The sequence below is a fragment of the Podarcis bocagei genome (assembly GCF_964188305.1).
Source record: "Podarcis bocagei genome assembly, chromosome: 1".
NCBI lineage: Eukaryota > Metazoa > Chordata > Lepidosauria > Squamata > Lacertidae > Podarcis > Podarcis bocagei.
The window spans coordinates 43,277,820-43,301,389 of record NC_138125.1 but is presented as its reverse complement, the minus strand read 5'-3'; the positions used below and the strand labels follow the sequence as shown (position 1 = coordinate 43,301,389).

The following is a 23,570-nucleotide window of genomic DNA, read 5'->3' as shown; positions in this document are numbered from 1 at the left end:
TGGGGTTGTGGCACTCATCTCGCTCTATAGGCCGAGGGAGCCGGCATTTGTCTGCAGACAGCTTCCGGGTCATGTGGCCAGCATGACTAAGCTGCTTCTGGCGAAACCAGAGCAGCACACAGAAATGCTGTTTACCTTCCTACCGGAGCGGTACCTATTTATCTACTTGCACTTTGATGTGCTTTTGAACTGCTAGGTGGGCAGGAGCTGGGACCGAACAACAGGAGCTCACCCCGTCGTGGGGATTCAAACGGCCAACCTTCTGATCAGCAAGCCCTAGGCTCAGTGGTTTAGACCACAGCGCCACCAGTGTCCCTCTTCAAAGACATTAGGCCTGCATTTGAGAGAAATCTTCCAGGCTCAACAATTAATCCAGTAATGCATCTAAGTTATAAGTCAGAGTGATGAGATGAGGTGGATCAGCAATAGAAGTTCGAGTTTCCCCCTTTTTCACTCAAAGGGCCTGCTGATACTTAGCAACTCTACAGAAAATATGTTACACATTTGAAAGCCTTTTTAACTATTCACAGAACCCTTCAGAAGCAAAGAAGCTGATAAAATAGAACCATATTTATCCCTTCCCAAATCTCTGACTGAGCCTTATAAACCACCTAAAGGTAGGTCCTAGTAAAAGTAGCTCACTCCAATGTACATGCAGTTCCCTTGATGCATCCTAGAGATATTAATGAGCTTTTGGGCATTAATGGAGGTCACAGAATCCTATTAAGGTAAATGCCTTCTGCTGATGTGTCACGAACCATCCTCAAGCGGGTAAGTTGCAGCCAATTTGTTTATTTCTAAAAAGATGTTTTTGCTTCTCAGTCTCGAGTCAAAGCTATGCAAGTGCATTGTGAACAGAGGAGGATGCAGCAGTGAGAATTCAGAAAAAAACTTTTTTAAAAAAAGTGGAGCCCATGTAGGCAAGTTACAGGTGGTCAAGATTGAATATTGTGTTAATGAAACTATGCAAAGGGTAGGGACTGCTATGACTACAACTTTGTGGAGTCCCTTAGGTATTAGTGGAAAATGTCATAAAGAAAGCATACCTTTACCTTCTAACAGTTTATTGGCCTGGAAGGTAAAAAAATACACAGCTTTCTTGCCAAGAGGATAGCTGATTGAAATGGAACAAAGGCAGGGAGAACTGAGTGGCAGGTTTTATAACATCAGTAGGAGGAAGGAACATATGAAACTAACCCCAGAGGTTGTAAATATAGATTTTTGTATCTGTTTATTGTTTCTTGTATGTAAGAAACATTATTGTACAATTTACACAGCTTTTAAGTTGTAAAATGGTTAAACATGTGTACAAAATATGCTCATTTTTAGAAAAAAAAACATACTAAGAGCAACAACACTGGGGATGGGAAACAAACAATTCTTCAATTCAGTGTGCAAATGTTTTATAAAAATAGAAACACTAGCTCTACAGGTAGCATTTCATGATAAATTATTTAAATAGCATATCTACACAAACAGAAGATTAACTATTCCAACAGTAATGAAAACAATAATTTATACAAATACAAGGAATGGTATGCAAGATGACAGGGGGTGAAACCATCGAACACAGTATCACAAATTGTTCTCAGCATTGCTTCAATGCTGTTTTCTTACTGGGAATATGTAATTCTGCAAAAAAACAAACAATCTTGACTATATACAGCTTGCAATCTTTTGTTTCTCCTTAATACTACAGTAGCTTTAAATTTCGTTAGATATTTAAACTCTGCTTGATCCAAAGGTTTTTCTCTCTCTTCCTTTTCTCAGTCACACAACAATGAGGTAATATTTGTACATAAACTTTCACCTTTGACATTCTTTTTTTCTTAGTAAGAAGAGGCTTGTAGTTAAAGTTTTGCTGCCCCTTATACCACGAGCAGTCTTTCTTAATTTAAAAAAATGCTCCTGAAATCCCACCTGTGAGGCACTTATGCTCCAGCAACCACACACTGGTATCTGAGGTGTGCGATCTGCAAAATCAAACATTCTTATGCCATTTCTTCCTTTAGTCTGCCTCCTCCCTAGGACAGGGATTTTCTTCTTTGTCTGACACATGGACCGATAGAATGCACTAGCAACATACAAGTATAACAAAGGTGATAAAGGCAACAATCCATTGATAGCATCTCTCATGCAAATCCCTCTGAAATGAGAAGAGTACGGACTGACAGAGGATTATGGCCAGTGTTAAAAAGAAAGCTATTACCTCTCCGACAGGAGAGATCTGGGCAATCAATATTTAAACATTTTTGTGGTTTGGCAATGCAGCAGTAGGGTAGCCCTACTAGGCTACATTGCCAGCTGTCTTGTACAGAGGAAGAAAGAAGAACACACTGATAACCCAACCTCCCCCTCTCCCACTGCTTTTTTTGTTTTTTATTTTGCTGTGCCCCACATTGCTTCTGGAAAACCTGCTCTTTACAGCTAAAATATCTTCACACACTACTGTCTAGATTCACTATAGAACAATAAATAACCTGTATTTACAATCTTACAGTCATGGAGACATTGCAAAATTATGTGGATAGTCTTGACGCATTTTTTTACTGTTTTAATCTAGAGTCCTTTCTTATTCATAACAGACAGGATAGGTAAAAATAAATATTTTACATTTTCTTTATCTACAGTTCTACAAAAATCAATGCTTTAAAAACATGTTGTTTGTTTAAAAAAAAGTCCATTGCATTTTGTAGAAAAGAATTTTGTATTTTAATTGTGTTTGTCATCTTTTGTGCCTTTGTAACCATAATATAAGAAAAAAACATAGTTCCTTGAAGGCCAATACAAGTGCTAAGTTGAGCTGAAAGTGCTCTTTGGCACTTCAGTGTTCTTGCTACATCTGCACTGCCTGTTGCTGGTATCAAACCTGTGCATGTTTGTTATCATGCATTGGCACATGTAAACTTGCTTTCCCCCTCTGTTCCTCTGCATCCCCTTTCTCACTAAACTGGTGTAATCCAGTGTGCCAATATTGTTACCCCTCTTACCCCACAACTGAATTTTTAACATTTGTTAATGCTGCCTGGGTTTAGCCAGCTAGTTTTCCGATGTAATCAAGCAAAGTAGTTCCTTATTAATTGAAAAAGATTTAGGCTGTAATCCTATGCATTCTTATGTGGGAGTAACTCACATTGGGACTTGCATAGGAGCAAACATGCAGAGGATCAGGCTATTAGTCAGATATGTAACAGTCCCTCCAATTAAGATGTAAACCCCAGGGAGAATAGTCCCCTTTCAAAGAGTGAGGCATTTGCCTCCAACTTCTGCTAGTCTCTTTCCTGTCCCTCTCATCTCCCACAAGCTGAAGTATATATTTCATTTTTAAGTAGTCCACAACACAGCATAAAGATAGTCTTATTACAAAAGTGCTACTCCGTTGGACCTCCAGTTAAAGAGAGGCAGTGACAATGCCCAGCTACACAAATGCCTTTCTTACAGAAGTGACTATTTGCTCCTGAGGCAAGGAATGTTCTTATTCACAAAATACATTTGTTTTCTTCTGTGCCAACAGAGGTCAGAAATGAAGTGTACTTTGCTGTTTTCTCTTTCTCAAAAGCATTCTCTTGAGGCAGATCATGTATTTTGAGTCTATTTTGTAAAGGCAGAAGAAAGTGAAGAGCGATTAAAAAAAATGGTCCCAGGGTTTGTAGAAACTAAACTTCTCAGAAGGTGCAATACAGCATTTCAAAATAATTTCTGTATCAACTGCCATTGTGATCACGGATCTGCAAGAAGAAAGGAAAAATAGTAATTTGTCACTCTGTTTACACTGATACATTAGTAATTAAGCAGCTACAATTAGCTATTCAATTGTCTGTTTTGCAGCTTAAATAGTAACTGCACGTTTCCCTTTCAAAATGTCAGATGTGTAGCTGAATTGCTCCAAGCTTTTTTATGAAGTGGCTACCCATGCAACACAGCTATCTAGCTCTGATAAAGTGACTTAATTTTTGCATATCACTAGAGGCTGTTGAAAGGGACACAGGTGGCGCTGTGGTCTAAACCACAGAGCCTAGGGCTTGACGATCAGAAGGTCAGCGGTTCGAATCCCTCCGACGGGGTGAGCTCCCGTTGCTCTGTCCCAGCTCCTGCCAACCTAGCAGTTCGAAAGCACGACAAATGCAAGTAGATAAATAGGTACTGCTCCGGTGGGAGCAGTAAACAGTGTTTCCGTGCACTGCTCTGGTTCATCAGAAGCGGTTTAGTCATATTGGCCACATGACCCAGAAGCTGTCTATGGACAAGCGCCGGCTCCCTCAGCCTATAGAGCGAGATGAGCCTGCAACTCCAGAGTTGTCCGCGACTGGACCTAATGGGCAGGGGTACCTTTACCTTTACCTAGTGGCTGTTGAATATAGATTCAAATTCAACAGTTCTATTTTCAATGGCAAACCTTGTGTGTCGTAAATATTTTTACATCACTCTTGATATTAAATACAATATTTCCCCTTTTCCAAGGGTTGTAGCCAAAGAGTTACAGATTTCTTTACTTTAATCAAAACATTTTGAATGTGTAAAGCTAAAGTGATGGGATGGTGATATTTCACCAGTAATTTCAGGAAAACAAACTCAGCTTCGGAAATATGGATTCTTACCTTTGCACTCATATTTAAGATCTGAGAAGAAGACCATTTCTTGAGAGAAGACAAATAATCCTAAACGACCACCAGCATAGGTTTTATCATAGATTGGTCCAGAATCAGCCATGATCTTCTTTCCTTCAAACATTACAACTCTGCAGTAAAGAGAAACAGTAATTAACCACAGCCATGATATAGAATGCTTATTCTGCAACTATAAAATTAGCTATTGCCAAATTGTATTTGTCCTTCTAAAGTTGTTTTAGAAACTTTGCAAAGCTTACCTAATGTAGCCAGTCTTTGGTCTGTGACTCAGACGCCATCTGTAGGCGGTGAAATCTTTCCAGCCTATATGATGAGGGTCATGCCACAGGGTCCGCACCTGAAAAGTAAATACGTAGTTAAATTACACATGCCATTATGCTGGTACAAGTCTTTGAAATCAATTGTATGCTTGGAATGCAATTTCAGACATATATTTGTATGTGTTGTGATTTCTGTTGTCTGGTCTTAGACTGTAATAAAGATTGAATTGACATGGCAAAGGGGGATGAATAGCATGCCCAATGGCCTCGGGCTTCCTATTCTTTCTGTTTCTACCTGTCATAAGCATTGATTGAATACATTCTTCAAATCTGATTTTTCTTTCTACAATAATAATAGTCCAAGGATTGCAGAAAGGAAGGTTTTATTTATTAACAGAAACAATCTCTTACCTGTCCAGGAGTATTTCCAGTGTGCCACAGTGCATTACGGAGGTGTTCTCCAGGACCTGTGGTGGAGTTCACTACTTTGATAGCAAGACCGGAATATCCCTGAGCTTTGGTTGGTGTTGGATCCCAGTAAGACTGGGTGATTTGCTTCCACATGACTACATAAAAACGGCTGCTGGACTGATAACCAAACACAAAGCCAGCATAATCATCATCCCTTTCTGTATTAATGAAGAATGTGCCGCTGAAATCAACAGCATTAAATTCATCATAGCCTGAGTGAAAGAGAGGAAAAAAGGAGAGATTTTTAGTCTTTCTTAAACTGCAAGAATAGTCAGTTCCCCCTATGATTAATTAAGGCCTCAGCCTCTTCCAAAGGCTCACTGGTGTGAAGTACTGTATTTAGAGATTCCACCACAAGACTTCTTTGATTTATTGTTCTTTGGCCACAGGTTTTCATGTGACTCTTTGGGATATGGAAAGATTTGCTTTGAAGTCATAGTGGACGTAGCAGATAGGTAGGACCACAACCTATTGCCTTTGCTGTTCTGCTGTCACAGAGGCAGGCAGGCAGGCAGGCAGGCTGGCTGGCTTAGGGCTACACCACTATGAAGCGATGGAGACCTTAGAATCTGAATGTAAGTGAACCACTTGCTAAATTATATTATGCAGGCAAGTATTGTGTGTACTTTCAGCTGAGCCTTTAAGTTATCACCCAGAGACAGATGACACTTTCTACAGTAAACACAGAAAGGAAAACCCCAAATCAACTGCTCACCAACTGCAAGTCCAGGATCACAGTTGACAGTCTGAACCAGTTCTTTGCCTTGGTGACGAACAACCCAATTAGGATCGTTCTGAGATGTGCCCTTAGGATCCAGGGGAACCATCTGAAATCGGCGGAAATCTGTCTCACTGATGTCAACATTCTCGGGGCAGATGTCGTGAATGTCCAGCACCTTGTCTTGGTCAAAGTCATCTTTGCATGCATCTCCACGTCCATCACCTAGCCCAAGAGAAAGAAAGGAAATGGTGGAGGAGTGGGAGAGAAATAAAAAATATGTGAGAGTTTAAAAATGAAATGTGCATTTCAGATTGGCAGTAGTAAAATATCTAATGTAATTAATCCAAGATTTTAACTGTGCTACTGAAACCACCATTACTTGACATCAATAACTATTATACTAGTTACACTAACAAATGCCATCCAAAGTGCACATTTGATAATTCCCTTAAACAACTTTTCTCTCTCCACCTATATCCCTTTTAAAATACAGTTCCAGGCCCAAATCTCCAAAGGCTCCCCTGTCTGCGCAATAAACACCCTCTTACAGCATTTCAGTGAAATGTGTAGATCCATTCACATGGAGCTACTCCATCTGAACAAGCAGGATATGTTTTCTTGCCATTAAGGATTTTTCCCCCTTAAAAGGATGATTAAACATTACACTGTGTGTTTAATTTAATGCTAGACAATCCCTTCTAGTATAGTTAGAGAAGTTGACAGTGAATAATTTTTCTTACCATCAGAGTCAAGTTGGTCTGGGTTGGCAACCAGTCTACAATTGTCTTTGTCATCAGGGATGCCATCATTATCGTCATCGTGATCACAGGCATCGCCTTTTCCATCCTTGTCATGGTCAGCTTGGTTTGCATTGGGCACATAGGGACAGTTATCAAGATTATTTTGATGGCCATCTTCATCAATGTCCTGGTTGCTATCACATTTGTCTCCTATGCGGTCAGAGTCAGAATCCGTCTGAAAGGAAAATGGACAAATATGTTCAAGTAAAGCATTTTAAAAAGGGTACCAACTAGAACTATCTTAAAAAGATTCCTACTAATTTACACTGTCTTGGCCCATCCAGTGGCTTCTTGCTAGTGGCTTCTTCCAATGGTCAGGACTCCAGCTGGCTATCATGCCAGTTGAGGGAACAGCTCTGCACAGGCAGTCCTTACATGCATGGAGCTTTATTGAAGTGAACTAACAGGTTGGCAGGCATAGGAGCTCTCTTTGTATGCTGGTATGACAGCTATTGCACACTTGTAATTTGCTAATGTCAATGTCCACAGACAAAAAAAGAAAGAAAACCACCTGTCCCAACTTGTTTTGGGTTATCTTCCGACATCTTATTGCTTAAATGTATTCCTCAAAGCACCAGGGCCTGAGAGAATGGTGTGGTTTCTGCTTTTACTTGGCAGGAATTTCCATGTAATTTCCATGCCAGAATGTGTTAATCTCTTGTTTGTTTACTTTTTCAGATGAGATAAAAGCACCACTTTCTGCTTTATTGTGCACTTTGTACCTTCTGGGCACTAATGCTGTATAACTGGATGAATATTTTCTATTTACCTCACTGCTACGGCTGTGTTAAGGCTACCGTTGTACAGTAATGACCCACTGTTAAGGTAATACCCACCATAATGTTTTTTGCCACATACTGATTAAATGCTTGAACATTCTTTTAGAAGTGTCATGATATAAAAGTACATGCAAACTGCAAATAGTACATCAGGCTGCTTACTTTCTGAAATATGGCCCTAAGACCTCTAGTTGCAGACTACAATATTAATCAGATTGCCCTAAGTTATCCAGCTTCATGTTACTTCAGGTTTGGCTGATGGTCCACTGAGAAATATAGTCACCCAAAAATCAACTGATCACATTAACTGCTAGCTGAAGAGGAGCATTTTCTGCAACTTAAAATGAGTCACTTGAGACACTCAGCACTTCAGGAATACTTGCAGTCCATTGTCACTGTGGTCTGCTATACACTACTTTGGAGAGAACCCTTTCATTAAAAAAAATAGTCTAGCAGAAGTACAGGGACATTAAAAACAGATTCTTTTATTGTAAGCATCCTTTTAGCCAACACTGCCCACAGGGTAACATGAAAAACAGATCTAGATTCCTCCAATTTTGCCGAGACCACTCAAGCATCCAAGGTATGCCCCTGAAGCTATTAATCCTACTGCCTTGTACATGACATGACTGCACAAGCTTCACCCATTGCTGCATTAGATCAAATTAAATGGGATGGGTTGGGCTTCCCTCTTATTTCCAAGCCTTTAAACAGGCAAAGTTTAATTAGGTTATATATATTTGTGGTGGGATATGCCTTTCAGCTTTTCTAATAGTGGAGAAAACAACTTTGTGATGTTAGCATTCTATATAGCTTTAACTTTTGTCCTTAGCAAAGCATTTTGTGCGTGTTTGTTTATGTGAATCTAAATTCACTGCCCTCTTGGCCTCAGGACATCTTGTGTCATGGATATACATTCCTTGCAAACACACCCTTCATTGTTCAGCACATGTTCTGCTTTAATGCTAAATATCTGAAACATGAGAGTGCCATGATGTAGCGCTGTGCAGGTTCCTTTATCTTAACCAGCCTGTATTTAGTAAAATATCACTGTGATGATACCAGAGATCTTTTTCCCCATTTGGTACTTATGCTACTAGCTGATGTGCTCCAGTACAGAATGTATGCTTTCTACAGTAATTCCAAACCATAATGGGTGGTATTCTACTCAGAGTAGAACCTCTGAAATTAATGAACCTAAGCTACTCATGGTTACCCATGTGGTTTTTCTATTAGTAGAAGATACTGCATCTAACATGACATAAAGAAATGATTTATGCACTTGACTGCCTCATGCATTTTAAAAAAAAGAAATCAAGGTTTTCCACACATGTCCCAGTTATAAACAATTGTGTATTCCTCATTAGGCTGCCAACTGACATATATTGCAGGGGTGTGTGTGTGTGTGATAAATAGCAGATATCAAAGAGTTAATAAAAACTGAATGTCCATGTACATTTATAGGCCAAAGAATTAAGCTGACCTGATCTGGATTGTGTTCCATAGGACAGTTGTCACACTGATCTCCAACACCATCCAAATCTGTATCCTTCTGGTCCACATTATATACATACTGGCAGTTGTCTCTTTCATTAAGAATGCCTAAAATACAAATAGTTTAGATATTTTAGTGACCTTGGTAACATGTCTAAATAGTACACACATATAGTGGGACCAAATGAAGCTAGTAACTAAAAGGAAATAACTAAAGGAAACCAAGTTAAAGGTAGATCTGTCTAGTATCATATATTAACACTGTTAGAACTAACACAATAGTTAGCAATCACGTGGCAGGCCGCTTGTTCATGGAAGAGCTACAATCCAAGTACGACTAGTGCTGAAACATGCTGATAATACAGGGTTGGATCCAGACTTGTATAGAGCAACTTTCTACAGCTCTCAATGTACAACATATTTGGTCCATACAGTGAGCAAGATTTCACATCAGCAGTTGAATTTGGGCAACTTGTAGATTACTAAGAAAGTGTGTGGTGATGGGGGGGGGGGTAGAAAAAGATAAACAACAAAACCGTACCATCTCCATCAATATCCACAGCACACGCGTCTCCTTCTCCATTGTTATCAGTGTCTATCTGATCTGGGTTGTGATTGTATGGGCAATTATCACAGCGATCACCAACGTCATCCCTATCATAGTCATATTGTTGTGGGTTGTAGATGAATGGGCAGTTGTCCTGTAGAAGAAAGAAAATAAAGAAGCCATGTTAAAAAAACAAACATACAAGCATGCATGCACTTTTAGATTTATAAGAAATTTGTTGACTATATTTATTTGAATAAAGGCAGTAAGCAAAGGCATTAATAGGACGACATCCATATGGACAGTGTGACAGAGGGAGCTGAGAGAGAAGCTAAGGCCAGTCCCCTGTGCTCTGGAATTTTCCTGTCTACTTGCTGAAGCAGAATGATGCTATAATCTGAAGTACCAAGTAAATCTCAGGCCTTTTAAAGCATGGGATCCCTACAGCTGTTGAAAATACAAAACTCTGATAATACTTTACTGTGCTTCTCTTTAAATACATTCCAAAACATCAGTGCCTGCAATTTCCTACAGTGACTGCCAAGCTGAAGTTCTGCAAATAGCCCCCAGGTATGGGGCAAAAATGAATATTATCTAAACCACAGACAGAACAGTTTCTGCGAGACTTACTCTGTCATCTACAATGTTGTCATTGTCATCATCATTATCACAAGCATCACCAATTCCATCCTTATCATAGTCTTCTTGCCCAGAATTGGGAAGGTTGGGACAGTTATCCTGCAGAAAAAGAAACATAATTATTTACTATCCACCTTTAAATACAACACAGCAAAGCGCTCAGATTGTAAGATTATATTTCCTAGATTTTGTTTTGGATGGTGTCAGTCCATAGTACCATTCAAATATACTCAACAGTATGTACTCTAATTTATCCTGAAAACTAAAGATGAAACAGAAATTTCCCCAAGACATTTCAGATTGTCCAAAGTAGGCACTCTAAAAGCTATGTATGAGCCATAATCCGACACAGGTGTTATTTCAACAAATTTATGCATAAGCATTTGAATCAGGTACACTAACTAACAGACAGTTTTTTATTTCTTTTAAGGTATGGATATTATTGCTCAAATGTTCATGGTGCGTACATTCATTCAGGGCTCTAAAGTGTGTGTGTGTGTGTGTGTGTGTGTGTGTGTGAGAGAGAGAGAGAGAGAGAGAGAGAGAGAGAGAGGGAATGAATATGTAGAAATTGGCTTACTTTACTGCAGTGGTAGGTAGCATTGGCAACGCAGGGCAGGTTTGTATTTGGCCATCCATCTAAGTCTGTGTCTTCTCCACAGATAATGCCATTACCAGCATAGCCTGGCTTACATTCACAGCGATACATAGGGTCACTGAAGTGGCCAAGGTAAGTGCACTTGGCATTCTTATTGCAGTCATGAGTTCCATCTTTACATGGGTCACGTGGTTTACAGACCTAAGAGACCAAATGGACACAAGAAAATTAAGATTACATGCAAGAAATGTGTCTATCATTTTGTTATTTTGAGATAGCAACACATGGAAGTCTTTTAAAAAAAGAGAATACTTCTCCATGGATACAGTAGCCAATTATGGCTTTTGTTTTAAAAGAACAAGGCATCCTATGTGCATTTCTATATAATATGTTAGTTACTAGCTTAGGCTTGGATGTGTTCACATACAGAGAATGTTTATTTATTTCAAATCCATCCATCTACAGGTCCCTGCAGAGGGAGGAGGTGGAAAAGCTAGGATCCAAGCCTTTAATTATAGCAATATCTGAAGATGGAAGTGTGGAAGAATATGCTTAAAGCTACCATGTCTTGATGCTATTGCTTTCAAGATTTTAGAAGCATTCATTCTAAACTAATTTAATTGAAACACATAGTATAGATACGTTGTCCTTGGAGCCAGTCTATGTTATGCATAAAAACTGGCATGAACTAGGCTGTACAGGCCAGGCCCCATTTCTTTCATTGTTGTGGTGGCTAGGAAAGTACAGCTATGATCATGGTAAAGATGTTTTTTCTCTGATTCACGTTATCCATGCAGATCTGTGAGCAAAATCACGTGGCAGAATGCAATAGTGTGAATTCACCCTAGAATTCTTTTCAGATGTTAAATATATGCATACTCTCCTTTCAGAGCAACCTGAATTTCTAGAATAATGTATTGAACTTGTTCTTTTTCCCCTCCTGGGCATGTCTTATAAATGCAAAAGGAGAGGGGCGAGGTTTTAGGAGCAGGGACCTTTTCATATTTTGGCAGTACCTGCTTGTTTGCTATTGCATTCTCCACCCCTCGACCAAAGGGCTGTGGTCCAGAAAAGCGTGGTGGGCAAGGTTGGCAATGGTATCCAGGCTCAGTATTCTCACACCTGTGGACTCCACCAAGGACAAAACAGGCATCTGGGACCTCTTGACACTGGAGTATGAAAGAAGGTGACAGAGGGAAAATTAGCTGTAGGTTTACTTACAATTCAGTCCTATATTTTATATAAATAAGCAATTCCAGTCGTCTTACCTCATCAATATCTTTGCATTTAATTCCATTTCCACGATAGCCAGCAGGACATGCACCACATTTCCAGGAACCATCAGGAAAACTAGTACATGTAGTTCCCGCGAAGCAAGGGTTAGACAGGCACCCATCTGAGAGAAGATAAAGGTGACATTCCAGAATGTTATTAGCCTCGTGCAGGGCAATGGTGGCGAGCAAGGTAGATAAATTTAACAAATACTCTTTTGTGTTTTTAAAAATCAGCTCAATTTTAATTTGACTTTCTTTGCACTGCTTGTTCTTACCATTTTCTACTCTAAATTACACAAGTAAGAAATAAGAACAGCATTGTCCATCATACAGCCAAGATGTGGCTGTATCTCGATATATTTTTTTCCAGTGGGAAAACTCAGACAAATGGTTACATTCTTCTGAAGATGACAGAGCAGAGCTACCAAACACCATTTTTTATACTTCAAAATAGGTCATTACTCACCAATTGGGCAATCCTGCTTGTTGCAGATCTGGGTGTCCTTAGCATCACCAATACAATCCTTCCCTCCATACTGGGGCGCAGGATTGTTGCAGAGACGACCGCGCTGCTGAAGGCCCCCTCCGCAGGTGACTGGACAGGTATCCCATGGCGACCATGGTCCCCAGTTCCCATTTACTAAAGAAAAAAGGATTTTTTAAAAACCAACTATTAGCATCCAGGGAACAGAGCACAACTGCCCTTGGTGCCTTCAATATGCCTAATCACAAACAAATCTAGATGTTGAAAAATTCAGGCTGTGATGTTCCTTTAAAAAAGGGTGGGGTGGGGAAGTGCCATCTCAGCAGATTTCACGTAAGAAATGCCCTGCTGGATCAAGCAATGTAGTTAAGAATCCTGGTCTCACAGTGGCCAGCCAATTGCTGTAGAAGGGTCATGAGTCAGATCTAACTGCAACAGCACTTTCCACACTTGTGATTCCCAGCAACTAGTATTAAGGGGCATACTGCCTGCAACAGTGAAAGCAGAACCCAAGCATCATGGCTAATAATCATTGAAAGCCTTATACTCTGTGAATTAGTCCAAACTCTTCCAAAGCCATCCAGGTTGGTGGGTATTACTCTATCTTATGGGATTCAATGCCATACCTTAGCTATACACTATTCACCTATATAACATTCAATGGAGTATTGGAAACATTAATTATTACACAGAACACTCATCTTTTAAGACTAAACTTACTTGGGCAAGGATCTTTCTGGCATGGTTTGTTTTCTCTTGCCTCTCCCTCGCACTCTCTGCCATTCATCTGAGGTAGTGGAGAGTTGCACAGCCGGATTCTAGTGATCACTCCAGTTCCACAAGTAACAGAGCAGGAAGACCAAGGGGACCAGTGGCTCCAGGCACCATCCTGTTTGACTATAAACAGACACAGTTGTTACCAACTATGAGGATTAAAGCTCTTTTAAGTGATTTGTAGCTTTCTTCTGGCACTAGCGGCAATATAGAATTGCTGAAATTCAATTCAAGTAAGAAACCAACATATTGCAATAATAGAAAGATGGCAATGGTACACACTTGGTACTGAGAGTCATTACATTTGATGCTGTGCATGTCAAGATAAGCAATAATTTACACAGTAATTGAACAATGATTTACACAGTAATGAATTACAATAGCCAACTATCTTATCAGCTCCTTTTGTCAGCAATGAATGTTTTGGATTGGCAATTTGCAAGCAAATTAATAGTGCTAGGATGAAGTATTAATCAGTATTTCTCAACATATTGCAAGCTCAGGACAAGAACAGGTTGCATTGTTTTCAAAGTAAAGAAATGAAATGCTTACATCTCTTATCACATTCCTGCATATTGCAAATTCGTGTTTGTACAGAAGAGCCTTCACAGCGATGGTTGATTCTATCACAAGAGCGACCTCTCTGTTGAATGCCATTGCCACAGGTCACAGAGCAGGTAGTCCATTCAGACCAAGGAGACCAAATGTCATCTGCATAGTCACTGGCTGTAAAAAGAAGCAATTCCCTATTTAAGTCCTATGCAACAAATTTTCTATCACATGTTTGATTTATTATATTTCTATGCCGCTTTTCATTCAAATGAATTCCAAAGCAGCTTACAAACAATAAAAAGCAATAACATGATAGAACATAATAGACCACAAATACAGCATACATCATAAATAATAATTAACAGAGCATCAGTAAAACAATTACAATCTATAAAACGTTAACAAAGCAACAACTAAAAAATAAAATAAACATCAAAATTGAAGCAAAAGTCATATTATATGATTATAAATGCCGGATTGATTTGTTATTCGATAAAACAATATTAACAACGTTAATAAAATTGTAACCAAAAGATAAACTAAGTATTGTTAAGTTCAGACACACTATGCACCCCCATGACTCATAATTTTTCACTCCATTTATCTCATTAAAACACTGTTCTGCACTGAAACTTTTTTTAATCAAACAGCTTCAAACCTACCTCTATTTCTTGTTCATCAAACTTCATGAAAACAATGGACTAATCTGCACACAACCCAAAGTAATGACATATTAAACTATGGTTTATTAAACCATAGTGTAGTGTTATGTGCAAACCCTGCCCAGCAACTTAACTATGGTATATTTGCTGCCATAGCAGTATATTTTACAACACAGCTTCTAGTGGAACAAAGTAGTTGAAAATGTTAAGGAGCCTAAACTACTTACGCCAACATCGTGGGCAGCATTCTCCATCAGGAACGGTGGCATTGGAACAAGGCATGAGAGGGCAAGATACTTTATGGCACATAACAACAGAGTTCTAAATAAGGAAAGACAATATTGACAAACATGTATGAAAATTTACTCTTTCACCTCAGAATTGCTTAATGCTAGAATTACATCAGAGATGTTTCTCAAAGATATTTTGGACCAATCTAGATATTAATTCTAATTCTGTGAAACAGACTCACAACCCCACCTTCCCACCCTGTTCTTTAAAGTAATTTTAGAGGCTAACAAAATCTTAAGATTGTATCAGGTGCCAGCAATCTATAAAGAACCACAGTTCAATTCACATTAAAGAAATAATCCCTATGAGAGAGAAAAAATTAAACAGCCCCTCCTCTTGCCAGAGAATCAGCACCTTTTCAGCCTGAGGTTCTTTTAACTCAGAATTCAATGGACTAATGTTCCCAGATATGTTCAGGTGTTTACCTGGACACATGAATGCTCAAAGTGTGTGCAGATGCAGCCTTCAGAGTGTCCTTGCACATATCAGCCATCCAAAAACGCACTCCAGCCTTCCCCATGGCAAATCAAATACTCACAAATTATATTAACAGTAAGGAGTCTTTACCTGGCAAGTACATGTAGTACAACTATCTGTTGTCCACTCAGCTGTGTTTTGGTACATAACATCATTATGGATGCATACTCCAGGACTTGTCCTATACTGAGTAGCACCCACTTCCTGAAAAATACCATCCTGAAAAAGAAAGTTTTAAAGTGGATTTAGATCAATCTGAATTTCACACTTAAAGAGTAAAGAAATTACTTCAACAAATTATACTCAGCCCCATTAATTTTAATGAATCCTTCTTCCAAATAAGGGCACTTAGGTGGAAACCATAAGCACTTACACTCTTACACTTGAATAGTGCACAGCTCGCTTCAAAGAAACATGGGACAAGATTGTGCTGCATAGATCAGTTCATACAAGCAAGTTAGCTATTTATTTTCTCAGTTGAGTCCCATGTGTGGGACCATATGGAAGGTTTTCAAGGTAAAATAGTTTATTCATGAATGCTGCCTGCAGCTGCCATTTCTGTGACTTTGGTCACTGTAGAAACAGTCACTTCCATGCTAGAAATGGCTGCTGATTGTTGTCGGTAGTATCTACTTATGTCAGTCCACACTTAAGTTAGTCAGTCTGTGACATACAAACAGCTTGGCGATGAAGTTCCCTGCCTGGTCCCCTGAGGGAGATTCTTAATCACCACAGGGGAGTGTCTGTTTACAAGCCTGCCTTCTATTACATGCAATTGTTTGTTTGCAGAATATAAGCAGCTGGTGGCTTGTATGTGTCAAGGAGCCCTTAGAAACCCATTGTCCCTGTTTCATTATTGTGTATTTAACAGCCACTTACCATTTTGCTGACTGAATCTTTAAGTGTTGTAACCAGGGCACGCAGACTTTGCAATTCTATAAACACATTGTTTAGTTCATCACAGGAGAATCCACAGATTGCCTGGATGTCTTTTGTTTTATGGCCAATGTAGTTAGTACGGATGGCTGGACGGGAGCCATTCATGGGATTGTCCAATATAATAACTCTTCTGGTGGCTAAAACAAAAGGGAAAGGGGCATACATATTATAGAGATATATAATCTCACAGAATTAGAGAGTAGACTAAAAAATACATAGCACTTTGTAACAGAAGTTTCTTAGTTTACAATGCTTTGCAGTTTACTGTGTGATGAAACTTCTCTCACTGTTCTTTCACATACATCAAATACATATCTTTAATAAGTCAGCAAATTTGGAGACATATTGCAGACTTACAGCTTTCACAGCCTTTGTTTCTCAGGATGGCTTCCACTGTGGTTCCAAACACAAACCGCACGTTCTGCAGCATTCCCTTAAAAACAATGCATTTATTGTCAGCTTTTGATGAAAAATGGAAGGGTAGCATTGCCAAAAAAATACATTTTCAAAATATTCTATTTACAATTGATACAAATTTCCCAATTTAAGTGGAGTGATTATTGAATAAAGACTTGTTCTATGTGCTAAAAATGAGGAGATTTTTGCACATGAAGCTAAAAGAAGCTAGATTTGTAATGCAAATGTAAAGAAACACCCATATAGTCAGAATGGTAGCTAACTATAAAATTCCTCTCCTTCACATTGTCTTTTTCATGGACAAGGATCAATTGTTAATGTAAATATGAGACTTGCAGGTGATTTAAACCTCACATTTGAAAGGAACGGTAGGTATTTTTGCATCTGGGGCAGAAAGTAAAAAAAAAAACCCTCTCTTTTTCTCTAACCCCAAGGGCAGATGCTTCTTTTTTAATGACAGATAAAAACCAGGGGAAGAAAATACTACCGTCTTTGGAACCTGTTGCTTCACTTTTGCTTCCTAGCAAAATAAAGTCAGATCCCTGAGATAAACTCACAAACCTGCTACCACAATAAAGGCATCTTACCTGGAAGTTGTCATTGACTCCCCCTTTGGCAATGCGGAGTCTGGCACTGCTGGCCAGGTCCCTGGTGAGGATGTTCTGAATAGGGATTTCCAGCTCAACATTCATCAGCTTCTCACAGCCCACGTAGAGCTGAGCCTGATCTTCCTGGACTAGGAGGGTGATGTTGTTCCACTGTGCGTTGGGCAACTCAACTTCCTCCACCGACACCAGACTCTGGTTGCCCTCCTTGGGGAAGACGCTCAGGTCCAAGGTTTTAGCCTTGCCATTCAACACCAACTTGAAGACATAGCCAGAGCTGTCTTTGCGCTCCACAGCCAGCAGCGTGCCAGGGATCTTCTTCATTGGGCGAAGGTTTGCTAACAGGATGAAACCCTTCTCAGCTTGGATGGCATCAAGAATGTCTTGGAATTTGTAATCAGGAACAGCAGGGATACGGTTGGCATCATCAATGCGGTAGGCAGGGCTGGACGTCTCAGGTCCCTTGACTGGATGCACCCCTAGTGCCTTGCGAGCTCCCTTGCGACTAAAGCCAATCAACTCAAAGAGATCGAAAACACTGTCATCGTCACCATTTTCTGGCAGGAGAAAGAGAAAGAAACAGAAAACACTGATTATCGGCTTCTGTCAAAAGGTTGAGAGAGAAAGTGGAAGCGTGGACTGAATATCACAAGCCGGGAGCAGGATTGTATGGAGGTGAGTCAAAGGAACTTATCATGGCCAGACTGTCCAGAGAAAATATTCAGCTCCCAGGAAACAAATAGTTGTGATCTGCTTCTCAGTATCTATACCATCCCAAGTCTCTCAGCAACTCCCTGCCACAGTCCAGCTCTGCAGGAGGTTAGCAGTGATGGAGGAGAGGCTGCAGCAGTTCCAGCCAGTTTCTCACACACTTTCGCCTCACTGGCTGAACTTCAGGGTCTAAGGGAGCAAAGAGCTCTTTCAATCCATGACCAGCTACCCTGGAAAACCAGGAATCTCCTAGTGAGGTAGGTTCCAGGAATTCTCCTCGCCTTCCTTGCCCTCTCAAGGGGCTCTGGCTGAGGCAAACTGGAAAGAGATATACAATGGGAGCCTGTCGAGAGAAGAGGGCAAATGCCAGGAGACTGTGTGAGGGGAAGAACCGAAGAAGGAATGAGCTCTGGGCTATATTGGGAGGTGGGAAGGCAGTTGTGCAGGCTGAGTTGGGCTGACTCACAGAAGCTACAAAGCAACTTGGGGAAAGGGGTCGGGCATGCCCTCAGGCAAGGCATTTGAACAGTGCAGGGCGCAGCTCAGAACCCGGGCCCAGTGCCAGGACTAAGCCTTGGAAGAGGTGAAGTAATAATCATTAAAAGGTCCTGCGTGCTTTGCCTTAACACACACATGCACGTGGAGAGAAGACGTCCAGGGAGCCGAAGGTGCCTCTCTTCTTTGAAACGAATTCACCCCGCTCTCTGCACGTCTGCGGCTTCCTCCCCCTGCCCAGCCCTCCCAGCCCCGCTCGTGTGTCTGGTCTGGAGCGTCCCACAAGGGCTTGTGTGAGCCACCGACAGGAAAGCGAGCGCTGAGCGAAAGCGCCTCCCTCCCTCCCTCCAGGCGCCAAACCGCCTCACTCTGCTCGACGCACAGGAGCGAGCCCGCCAAGCTGCGAGCCCTCAGAGGAGAAGCGGCCCGGGGGGAGGGAGCAGAGGGCACCCAAGCGCTCTCCGGAGCCACGTCCGCCGCGCTATTGGCCGGCCTCACGAGACTCCGCGCCCAGCAGCCACAAGTGGCGGCAGGGGGAAGCAAAACTCCTCCTTTCGGGCGCCCGAGGGGGGAAAGGTGAGGGGCTCGCGCAAGGCTCCTTCGGAGTTTCTTCCGAAGTTTAGTCACGTCAGTCAACACAGCCAAAGACCTAGGAAGCTGCCTTAAACCGAGTCAAGAGTCCAGCGTTGTCTACACTGACTGGCAGGGGCTCTACGCTCCAGAGTTTCAGGCACCCCTGTCAGCAGCCAAACCCGGGACCTGCTGCGTGCAGGGCATAGGCTCTACCGAGGACATTGGCTACTACCCGGAGAAGAGCTCTGTGAAATCCCAACGCTTGCTATCCTGGCAACACAACTGCTCCAGTGCGATAACGTCCGAGACCCAATAGGACGCAAGGGATCGCTGCCCACAGTCACCAATCCGAAGTCCCGCTCGCCTTAGAGAAGTAGCCGGGCGAGTCTTCGAAAACCAACGCCACTATAAAGGTCCCAGCCCAACCTTTCAATATTATTATTAACAAGGCACGAGTGACCTCTCCCCGCCAAATCTAGGCTGAAGTGGCTGCCATTCCCCCGCCCTCCCGCTCCGCGACCCCGAAATTCGGATTACCTGGGATTCGGTTCGTTGCGCAGACCCCCAGCATCAGGAGGAGAAAGAGGCCGCCCGGTAACTCCATGGTACGGATCTGGACCCAAAGGAGCGACCTTGAAACAAGAAAGGGAAACCGCAGCCTGGTCACTCCAAAGGTCTCGGGCCAAACACCCGCGTTAGCTTAGAGGCAGACAGAAAGGAATCGGGCTGGGAGGAAAGGTGTGCAAAAGATGGGAGGGGATGGAGACGATATACAAAGACGGGAGAGAAACCAAAAATACAGGGGGGGGGGGAGACGAAGGGAGGATGAAAAGTGAAGGAAAAGAGAGCGGGAAAGATGCATGCTTCAAAACAAGATCATCCATAGTAGTTTAATATTCGCCTTTGCGCATTCGAAATATTAATGCAAACTTGCAAGAGGAAAGCTGGCTCTTCAGCACTTACCTTTGTAGAAGTAAGGAATCCGAAGAAGTAACCAGCCCCAAGAGCAAATATCTCTTGTAGTAACCCAGTCGAGAGAGATAAATATCCTTGCGAAGCTCTCGGACTTTCTGATATGGCCCTTAGTTGGGTTTCCTTAGCGCCTTTGGCTGTGTGGAGCCCAAGCGAGCAATGCCCCCTCAGCCCAGGTCTCTCTCTCCCCGGCCCTGGAGCAGTCCGAGAGAGAACGAGGGATCCTTGGATTGTAACGGGTGATCAGTTGCCTGCAGCCCTCGCAGGTTCTCCTTGGCTCTCACTCCTGGCAGTTTGCACTGGAGCTGTTGCAGGAGCTCCGCTCGCCTTTAAGGGGTCGCTCGCATTCCTGAGAATCCCAAGAGCCAATCAGCAGCCGCCGGGCAGGAAGCGGGCTGGTGTTTATCCAGTTACCTCACAACAAGACACACACACTCACACACTCACACACTCACTCCCCCCTCGCAAAAATGCAAAAGGAAGTGGGGGAGATACGCGTGAGGAAGGTGGGTGGGTGGGGAAAATCTTGCCCGGATCAATGAAGCGTTTTGTCCCTGCCATCAATGGGATGCTGATTGCCTTAGAGCGGGGATTCCCACTGTAACATTTATGCAAGATACGGAGCGCAGGCACAGTTAGAGACCTGCTCATCCTCGCTGCGGGCTGTTGCGCATCTCTCTCTCTTTCTTGTATGGGCAACGAAAGGCGGCGTGAGCAAGAAGGGCAGATCAGGTCCTTCTTCTGGGGGTGGTTGGAAGGATTGGGCCCAGGGGTAGTATCTAAGGAAGCACCAGAGGGCCACCTCTGCTCATTCCCTCCCTTCTCTCTGAACGGTAGAACAGGGAGAATTTGGCACCCGCTTGGTCCAATCTCTCCCCTCCCCCGGTGCCCAGTAGGAGAATCCAGGCATGCCAGTTAGCAGAGGCAGTTGCTCAGACAAGTTAGCTGCGGCCTCATCCTCGTTCACCTGCACTGTTCCCTCTCGGTGGGGCACCAGCGAGGGAAGGCAAACCAGCAGAGATGGTTCCTGTAGTGAACAGCCGTGGCCCCACGGTGCGCCCTCCTCTCCCTGGTGCCAGTTTTGCCCGAGGAGAGGGGCCAAGTGAGCAGGTGGCGGGGCCGCCCCGAGGGAGAGGACAGGCAAGCAGCGCCGGCTCCTCAAATGCTCTCACACCCCAGAGGGTAGAAGGTAAAGGAGCAAGAGGAAGCAGAGGCCGCTCACCCCACTCTCCCTTTGAGCATAGATAGGAACAAAGGAAGTAGCCTTATATCGAGCCAGGCCATCGGCCCATCTAGCTTAGTATTGTCTACACGGGCTGGCAGCAGCTCTGCGGTGGTTCAGGGAGGGAACTTCCCCAGCTGTACCTGGAGACAACACAGGGGTTGACCCAGGACTACCTTTTGCAGGCAAAGGCGAAGCTCATGCTCTACCACTGAGCTACATACAACCTTGGGGGGGGCGGGTCTGCTCCCCAGCGGGCCCACGATGGCCAGAGGGGCAGCTCCGGCAACCCGGAGAAGGCGGCAGCAGGGAGGCGGGAGGTGAAATGTTTGCCTTCAAGTTCACACACGTCATTGCGCGCCTTCTCTTTCTGAGCAGCGCGCTCTTCCGTTGGTTGGCTTGCGCCTGGTGGCGCCTCTACGCCCGCTTGGGGGCGCTATGCGTATTCTTTATCAGGCGGGTTAGACCTAGGAAGCCAACTTTTCGAGCCGGGCATTCCTCACCTCGGACGGGAGGGAGGCTGCCTTTTTCCCTTTTATAGAAGATCAGGAAAAGCCGAGCGGCGATGATTCCCCCCCCCCCCCCGTTTCCAAACACCAGCACGTCTTTCCTCCCGTGCTTTTCCGCGGCGCGCTCGCTCCTGTTTGGACATCAGCTCAGACAACAATGCCACCCAAAGCTCCGCGCCTCTCCAGCAGCTCACGCGGAATGACTGCTCTCTCCTCTCTCGGCCTCCCCCCCCCCCGGGCACTCCCTGCCGTCGTCGGTGAGATCTCAGCGCCGCGGGGCGTTGCTCGAATCCTTCCCCCCCCCCCCACCGATCTGGCATATCTGCGCCGCGCGCATTGGCAGCGCCAACCTGTGCCTGATTGCCAGCGTGACTCGGGCTGCCTGGAATCCCATTCATGCCCTCCGCCTCTGACGTGGAGCTAGAGGCAGCCCCGGGTGGGCGGCTGACGACGTCTGCGCTCCGCCGCCTTGTTGTTGTTGCTGCTGCTAAGCAAACAGGCAACCCTACTCCATACAAGGGCGCAAGGGAGAATGCCTTCCGCCCACCCTCTCGACCCCGCCGCCTCGGGCTCAAACCCGCACCCATCCATCTAACCCAGCCTGCCACTTCCTTCCTTCCCAGACCCTCTGGGAGACCCAGTCTGAAAGCGCAATTGATTAATCGGAATGATTAATCGATCGATGGCTGGCGACCAATCAAACTGCCCACATGCGGAGTTTTAATCAGCGCTCTCTTTCTTTCTCTCTCTCTCTCTCTCTCTCTGCTGTGAAAAGGTTCTGGAGCCAATGGCCAGTTACTTTTGTGTAAATAATCTAGGAATGTCTGCTGAATTCTGAAGGACATTCAAAAGCTTTTCCCATGAGGTAAACGATTCTGTCTATGTGGAAGTCAGAAGAAGCAAGAGGCCGGCTAGCTTTGCGAACAGGTCCCCTCTGTGTCGCTTTCCATGTTAGCTTTAATTAGTTAATGGAGTGATTGCGACAAAACAAATATGCAATAGTCAATTACCCTAATTGGAATGTAAAGAAAGGTCACATTAGAGTAGGGCTTTCGGGGCAAGTGAAGGCAAATCAGAAAGACTTTGAGTTTTTCAAAAATAGGGGATTGTTCTTTTGAAAAAGAGATTTTCAACCAAGTTTGTATTTGGAACTGAATATAGATATGCAAGATTTTCGGTTTATAGTCGTCCCTCAAATAATTCAAGGATCATTCGAAAGAAGGAAAGCAGTGTTTTACAAACTTCCCCAGGGCCTATTTAGACATTAAGTGAGGTTGTGTGTTGCATTTTTCATATTGTGTTTTAATGCTGCAACCTGCTCTGGGACCTTATGAAGTGCAGGCAGTCCATCCATCCATCCATCCATCCATCCATCCGTAATAATAAGTCACCCATGTATCTTCCCTGGTTTCTCCTTGTCCAGCCAGCATTTCCCTGCCCCTGCACTGCACAGCAAGAAGATGGAACAAAGGGTGGGAGCATGATGATGATTTGGGGGTGCCTACATGCGGGTGGGGGAGGGGAGAGAACAGGCCCTCACATAAGGAAAGAAGCAAGACTACTACCATAAGTGCAGAGAAAGTTGCATAGTCCTGCAAGAGAACTTTAAAATAGGAGTAAAACACTTAAAGTTGCTAGTGAATCAGTATATCTAATATGTGAATGTAATATATAAA

At 43.1% G+C, this 23,570-nt stretch overlaps 1 protein-coding gene across 1 annotated transcript; it reads right to left on the bottom strand.

The window, feature by feature from the left end:
* Window positions 1-1,205: 1,205 nt before the first annotated feature.
* On the bottom strand, window positions 1,206-20,480 carry THBS1 (thrombospondin 1). Its single transcript, XM_081207985.1, has 22 exons — window positions 20,155-20,480; window positions 19,729-19,823; window positions 17,395-17,969; window positions 16,748-16,823; window positions 16,331-16,527; window positions 15,542-15,670; window positions 14,911-15,004; window positions 14,022-14,195; window positions 13,416-13,592; window positions 12,678-12,851; window positions 12,206-12,333; window positions 11,954-12,106; window positions 10,920-11,138; window positions 10,331-10,438; window positions 9,695-9,854; window positions 9,143-9,261; window positions 6,821-7,055; window positions 6,075-6,302; window positions 5,300-5,571; window positions 4,868-4,965; window positions 4,599-4,738; window positions 1,206-3,728 (listed from the first exon to the last, which is right to left on the bottom strand). Exons 2-22 carry the CDS (start codon window positions 19,793-19,795, stop codon window positions 3,721-3,723), a joined length of 3,531 nt encoding a protein of 1,176 aa, XP_081064111.1. The 5' UTR covers window positions 19,796-19,823; window positions 20,155-20,480; the 3' UTR covers window positions 1,206-3,720.
* Window positions 20,481-23,570: the final 3,090 nt, after the last annotated feature.

What these genes read in the sequence shown, in the direction of transcription:
- THBS1 (XM_081207985.1), bottom strand. Translation starts at nt 19,795, where the DNA reads ATGGAGTTACCGGGCGGCCTCTTTCTCCTCCTGATGCTGGGGGTCTGC. An exon ending in GAGTCAATGACAACTTCCAG is followed by an intron (nt 16,824 to 17,394) that starts GTAAGATGCCTT and finishes ATTGTTTTTAAG; the next exon opens with GGAATGCTGCAGAACGTGCG. An exon ending in TGTGGATATTGATGGAGATG is followed by an intron (nt 9,262 to 9,694) that starts GTACGGTTTTGT and finishes TTTGTATTTTAG; the next exon opens with GCATTCTTAATGAAAGAGAC.